At 38.6% G+C, this 7,307-nt stretch overlaps 1 protein-coding gene across 1 annotated transcript; it reads left to right on the top strand.

The window, feature by feature from the left end:
• Nucleotides 1-779: 779 nt before the first annotated feature.
• Nucleotides 780-6,107, top strand: LOC308094164 (retinol dehydrogenase 10-B-like). The gene is made up of 7 exons (XM_080440650.1): nt 780-1,166; nt 2,102-2,334; nt 3,093-3,191; nt 3,530-3,675; nt 4,567-4,698; nt 5,759-5,952; nt 5,986-6,107. The coding sequence occupies exons 1-6, from the start codon at nt 896-898 to the stop codon at nt 5,880-5,882; spliced, it is 1,005 nt and encodes a 334-aa protein (XP_080296776.1). The 5' UTR covers nt 780-895; the 3' UTR covers nt 5,883-5,952; nt 5,986-6,107.
• Nucleotides 6,108-7,307: the final 1,200 nt, after the last annotated feature.

Genomic DNA, 7,307 nt, shown 5'->3' with positions numbered 1-7,307 from the left:
AGCAAATAAAACTTTGGACTGGAGGAAAAAAATGTCCCAAAACCTATCAAATACAAAATCGAGTTTTTATCTAACCCTATAAGCAGACAAAATTTGTAATTTATTATGATTTTAAAAAGTATTCCTACAATGTGTCCTCTGCCTGACAGATGAGAGGGGGCAGCACCCTGCAAATAGAGGCTGTCAATCAAACTCTGCCACGCTCTGTAACCTGACGCCCACAGTCAGGCACGCCCCCTTTCCACAGCCACGCCCCCTTATGACAAAGAAATACGTCTACGTAGTACGCCGCGGTCGAGGGTCGCAAAGTAAAAAAAAAAAAGAGGGTCGCAAGGCAGTGTTGTTGCCATGTCGGCTTGTTATAAACGACTTTGGGCTTCTTTTTCTGTAAAGTCCTTTAAATATTGGTTTGTTGCGGGTTATGTTTTTTTGGGCTTGTTTCTAAAGTGTGCTTGCTTATTTATTATTTAAACTAGCCCTGAAACATGACTGTCGAGAGAACCATGGCTATAATTAAACCAGTGGTTCTCAAATATTTTCATGAAAATGTTTTGTGCCACAGGGAGCATTTGTGTTGTTAGAATGTTTCAAAAAAATATTTCAAATATTCCACATTTTATTGCAACAGTTTTTGAAAATAGCAGATCTACAATAATAGCCGATGCATAATAGTTTAAACAAGGTGCCTCATCTGGCCTGGTTGCTTCTTTTGGGCTTGTTTACCTAGACCTGGTTGCTTATTTCTCTCGCACAATCTGGCAACAGTAGTCGAGGGTCGCAGCAGCAGCTCATGTTCAATGTTCTGCTCAAAATGTTAACAGACAGAGTAGGGTTTTTTAGACAGTATTAAACAAACCTAACCCACATATAAACCACAGCGTTTTACGCAACAACAATGGGCGTTCTCTTGGAGTTCGCCGTCGTAACATTCAGGGTAGTTTGGTCCTTTGTGTTGGCCGGTGTGAAGTGGCTCGTTGGTCCAAAGAAAGAGAAGAACGTAGCGGGTCAGGTCTGTCTGGTAACCGGGGCCGGGGGCGGCCTGGGGCGGCATCTGGCCGTGGAGTTCTCCCGTCGGGGAGCGACGCTGGTTCTCTGGGACATAGACAGTAAAAGCAACGAGGAAACGGCAGACATGGTGCGACAAATCCACCGGTTGATCCCCGTAGGTAAATTGCCTTATTAGAGCAACTTAAGAAAAATTATTTTCTTTTTTTGTAATGTTGGGCATGTGTGTGAATGACAATGTAATAATGCAAGGGTTCCCAAACTTTTCTGGTCGCGACCCCCCAAAATGATCATATTTGAACTGGGGAGTCCCCCCATCCTGACAAGCACTTGGAATTGTAGTCATTAAATTTAGTTTTATTTGACTCTGTTCCAGTCAGATAAATATTGTTTTCACAATGTTTGCCTATTTCTTGCGTAATATTTGACAATTTGGTCAATTTTGTATTAAAAAGCTCTTAAAAGTCATTAAATTGTCACTTTAGAAATGTGCAGAATATACCCTGCATACATTTATACTGTATGTTGGTTTGTTTACTGATGAGTGAGAGAACAATGTTGCACAGTCAGCTCATCTGGGGACCCCCCAAAATAATATGGGTCAACTACACCACAGTATTCAGGGTAATCATCAATTCATTTATCATTGCCTTCAGGCATCCCATCATGCTTTTAGTGCAACATAAGCCAAACCAAATACCAAAAGTATCAAGCATTCCACTCCTGTTGATCCTTGATACCACTCTGTGAACAAAAAGAAAATTACAAATGAAATGAAAGTACAAACAGGTTGTAGACAGTTTATACATGTGGCCCCAGGTGTTTTGTCATACAACTGGACAAATCATAATAGATCTGCTGCTCCTCCTCCCCTATGGAAGTTTCTCCATTTAGTCATAACGTAAAGCGCAGCTCCAGTCCTGGAGACCCATACCACTGCTTCCATCAGCTATTGAATCATATTCAACTGGTGTCACATCATGGCTAAATTGGTCCTTCCAACATAGTTGATTAAAATGCTATTTTTGTTTATTTCTTTATATCAGTGGCTACAACATGGGTTGTCTTCTAAGCATACGGTTGTCCTTATTTGCAGATTCCCTAAGTGCAGAAGATGGCCATTTGTTTCAGCCGGAGGTACACACCTATGTGTGTGATGTGGGCAAGCGGGAGCAGGTGTACCTGATGGCAAAGAAAGTGCAGCGTGAAGTGGGAGATGTGGACATTCTCATCAATAATGCAGGGGTGGTGTCAGGGCGCCATTTGTTAGAGTGCCCTGACCATCTAATCGAGCGCACCTTGATGGTGAACTGCCATGCTCTGTTTTGGGTGAGTTGAGATTAAAGGGAAATGCTATTTCAGGGTCTCTTGTATTTGTAGAAGAATGAACTTCCTACAGAGTAAAATGAGCTCATTGCAAGCCCACCTACTATGCATGGCATGCTTCTAGACGGTAAAATACAGGAGTTCTTCAAAATTGAGTGAGGATAGAGGCATGTGTCATTAAGACATAGACCTACGTATGAAAATCACTTCTATTTCTGTGCAGGAATTGCTTTGGCCAGCCACATTAATCAACTATGTCTGGTAAATAATCTTTTGTGGATTTAATTTCCCTTTAAACAGGGCTTAGAATCATGATGATTACCCTCTTTTTTGTTATACAGCCCCTTGAAGAATTATTTCCAAATTGATAAAGATGCAAAAAAAAATGTATTATTTTGTGGAATGACCCTAACAAGCCAATGGAATCAATTTGTCAAATAACTAATATTATTCCCCAAAAATGTCAGTTATTACAAAGTAATAAGTAAAGTAGTAAATGGGAAGTGTAATTCTGCTACAAAGTCAGGTATATTCTAGAATATTGTATAGCTCTTTTTTCTCTTGCTTCCTCTTTGTTGAATATATTATTATCTATTAATAATTTCATGTTGACAACTGAACCAAGAGATTCTCTGTACATTTTTACCTGGCGAACAAAGCTTCTGAAATCAGTACTGTGGTCTCACATTGCATTATTTTGTACAGCTAAGTTGAGCAGAATGCCATACTAACCAAGCATTCTTAATTTCTTGCCTCTGCAGACGTGCAAGGCATTCCTGCCCAGAATGATGGAATTGAACCATGGACACATGGTGACAGTGACCAGTACAAAGGGACTCTTCTCTATGGCAGGGATTGAGGTCAGAATGTCACACAACTCCCAATTTAATCTTCTTTGTAGCTGTTTATTAGTAACCCATTTTCAAAAGTGTGCACGTGAATTCAATGGGTAATAATTTTCTTTTGGCAATTACCAACTAATTATGCTTACATTTTATATATTCATTATATTGCTTATTGTTTTAGTGACTAAAATTGTAGAATTACCAGATTTTCACAGTACAAAGTGGAGTTGATTTCACCTTTTGGACTTTTCTGTACCATTACTAATTTGTTGTCACTTTTTCTGAAGTGTCTACAGTAGGTATGCTTTAAAAAGAGCATCTGCATCTGATCAATAACCTGCTGTGTGTTGCAGGACTACTGTGCCAGCAAATGTGGAGCTGTGAGCTTCCACGAGTCTCTAAGTCATGAGCTGAAAGCAGCGGAGAAGGACGGCATCAAGATGACACTGGTTTGCCCCTCTCTGGTTGACACAAACATGTTCAGTAGATGCCAGAATAGGTAGGTAGGTGAATACTGAGTAGAAGTAATTGAAAGGTTAAATTAATGTGCACAAAAAGTAAAGACAAAAGTAAATTAAATGTAATGACAATTTCTGGCACAATCCTCTCAAAACAACATACAACAGTATTTAAAATTACAATAATTTCAAGTACACATCATCATACAACTTTACGGCACACACACTGGAAGACTGGAAAATAGCCTGTCCAACTAATTGACCTCCATAAATGTAATAGTCATAAGGTAGGCCTACACTGTATCTGGTCTTTACTCATGACATCATCAGTAACAGCTCTTGTTTCAAAGTACAGCTGAGTAGATTTATGATAAGTTGGAACCTGCTGACAGTTTCGCAACACTGTGTATTGCTTTCCTATCTACTACTTACTTAACAGCCATGTGGTTCATGTTATGGTCATTATACATGACTTGATACATCTGAGTTGTTCCAGTACCCATGTTGTTCTTTGCTATTTTACTTGTCTTGTATGCTGATATTGTATGAATATATTTATTGATTTAATGTTTCTGTATGTCTCTGACACATACACAGTTACACACAAAAACAATTGTTGTGCCTATCCTAGTATGTCTTTACTTGATGTGTTGTTTAATCAATGTCTCTGCCATCCGCATGCGAGTTTAACAAAAGCATTTGTATTTAGCTAACATCATTCGAATTTTGACTATACTCATTTTGCATATAGCCAAATGGGGAAATCACAGATTGACCCATTGATATCATATATCAATTCTCAGAATCTCTCATAAAGAATGTGTTCTTATACATATGTGTCCCTTTAGTGCTTGACCGCCATAATTGCTGCTTGCAGCTCTATTTATTAATGCCATCATCCTCATCGAGCTAATTTGTAAACGATTTTTCAGGAAGGAGATATCCCCTCTGCTAGCCACAATGAGACCAGAGGAATGTGTACAGAGAGCCATGAGGGCCATTCTGACAGAGGAACCCATGATTTGCACACCGCGGAGCATGTACATGGTCAACTTCCTGAAGGCGTGAGTACACAACTACACATACCAGGGTTCTTCCTTTCATTTTCTTGTTAGGGAAGAGTAAGACAGCAGTGTCTTGATTGAAGTTCTATATCTCTTTGAATTATGGTTGAGAGTAGATGAAATTTCCATGGCTTATGGTTTACTCATTTTCAGTGTGCCCTGTACAATCATGACTAAAACCACTCTCACACTGAAGGTACAGAAGTTCCTCAGTCATGCTAGGAAAATGCACATGACACCTAGATGAGCTCCCCAAGAACCCTGCCATCGGTTATACAGTTTTGCTCAATTCTTGGCATTTTTACTTGCAACCCAATATTATCAGATGGAGAGGTTTTTTCAAACTGTTTAGCTTATGCCTGTACACAGTATCCTAGCGTCTCTATTCTGGGGTGAACATTTGCGAAAACAGCTTATCTACAAGCTCACAACGCATCATGTGTTGTGAGCTTGTAAATCTGATATTTTTTGGCAAAGAGATTTGTGTAGATGGAAAAGATTAGTGGGCCAAATACCCCTGGGGGACCCTGGTCAACAAAGTACATAGGGTTTATAAAGCTCTTTAAGATGCTGTGGCAGCTCTTCAATGTGGCATTGCCCATCCTGTTTTCTCTGCCTTCTTTTTAAAAGTGTATACTGTATACTTTTTCTTCATATGTTTTTTTTCAGCCTAATTTATAATTTGTGTAGTGCTCACCGAAAGTCAGTTTTTTGGGGCCAGCGACACCGCCAAGTAACTAAGCGGCTAGATAAATTAGGCTTCATAAAGCTTAGGAGGCATCTCAATGTGGCAGGTGTGTTTCCTAGTAACATCTGATTGGGTGCTCTGCCAAGAACAGAAAAATTGGCTTTCAAAACAATCCATGGAAAATATGCCACGATAGAAAGAAGTGCCCTCAATTTTCATCTTACATAAATATAATCATTTCATATGATATATTTCATATATCATCATTTTTTTTTAAATTCAGTAGCCATAGAGAAAGTATATTTTTTAAAAGTAATGTTGATTCTGCAGTGCTAAATCTCATTCTCTTTTTTGTTCCTGCTTGTGTTTCAGTGTTTTACCTTTTGATGCTGTTGTCTGCATGTATCGTTTCCTGGGTGCAGAAAAGTGCATGCACCCTTTCCTTCAGCACCAGGGGGAAATGACCAACAACAACGAATCCCGGCTGGAAGACTAGCGGGTTTAATGACTTTCAACCTGGCTGGTGTCTCTATGTTGGGCATCACGTCATTATAGGTACAAATTGTAAAAAAAGAAATCAAAAAATAGCCGATCTACAAGCTCACAATACTTTGCACTGTGACATGTGGTGAGCTTGTAGATTGACAATTTTCACTATTCGTAAGTACAGTATATAGTGTTTATTGAAGTGGTCAATTTGTTAATGAAATATGTTTGCATGACATCCTGGTGTGTCAGGGAAGCTGTTGTCCAGTTTGACCTTGAAGAGCATTTTTTTTTATGGGTGGATGGGGAGAGTGGCTGTAATTCTTGTTTTTGTACAATTATTTGTTTTTGTTTTTAAATGTGAAGCACATTTGAGTTTACCTAGTATGAAAATGTGCTATATAAATGTACATTACTTGACTTTCACATTGAGAGCATTGGGTTGGTGACATATCGGGGTATCTGGATAATTTCAGTTAGCTGAATAACTTCCATAAAGATAATTGCTGACACTGCAGATAGGATTGTGTGTCTGAACTCTGAAGCCTAATTTATGCTTTGGCGAAAATCAGTAATACGACATATCACATTTTCAATGGAAAAATGTTTGAGTCACGTTCCTTCTCTCTTGTGAAGTTATATTTATTGACACTGTCCTACTAGATCAACATTCCTAGGATTTGTTAACAAAAAGGCTTTGAAGATCACACACACACACAAGACCTGGACAAAACAGGATTGCATTTAAGACATTACATATGAAATACACGTCTCTTTTCTAAAGACTGGCAAGTTAACCATATGACCTATAGCATCCCAATTCTGGGTCATAATTGGTGAATATTTGGTGAAAATAGACGATTTAAAGCTCACAATGTGATGTGCTATTTTCGTTCAGTGGTTAAGCAAGAGTCCTTCAAGTGTTTCAACAGTACTACTGTATTCTGTTCCGACAACTTAAATAAAATGTTTTAAAAATACCTTTTAAGACTTGAAAGATGTTTATATTGTGATCACTTTATTATTTTTGTTTCTCAGCCAGCCTGTAATGCATACCTTGGAGCTGCATACCAACCATACAGGGCCTAACTAGCCACCAGTTGGAACTAGCCACCAGAAGTGGGAGCACAAGTGGTTTATTTTGATCTGATACAATCCAACAATCCAATCACCAAATATAAACTTGTAGACAAATACCTTAAACCACATAAATAAATTTCAATATTGTGCAAACTATAATGTTTTTGTACCCAAGCCTGGCTGACACTATAACCTTTTGTGTTAACAAAACCCAACCATGGGGGCTAATACAATGGCTGCCACTAATGCACTAATACAGTATACTGTGTAGATGTAGGCTTTTTAAATTTGTATTTGTTTTATTCAATTCCATCTCAATCGGCAGTACTTACTGGGTGCATTTATGTACTTGGGC

This window comes from Gymnoscopelus braueri (genome assembly GCF_963280865.1).
Source record: "Gymnoscopelus braueri genome assembly, chromosome: 10".
NCBI lineage: Eukaryota > Metazoa > Chordata > Actinopteri > Myctophiformes > Myctophidae > Gymnoscopelus > Gymnoscopelus braueri.
Note: the sequence above shows the minus strand (reverse complement) of the source record. Positions and strands in the feature narration are given on the sequence as shown.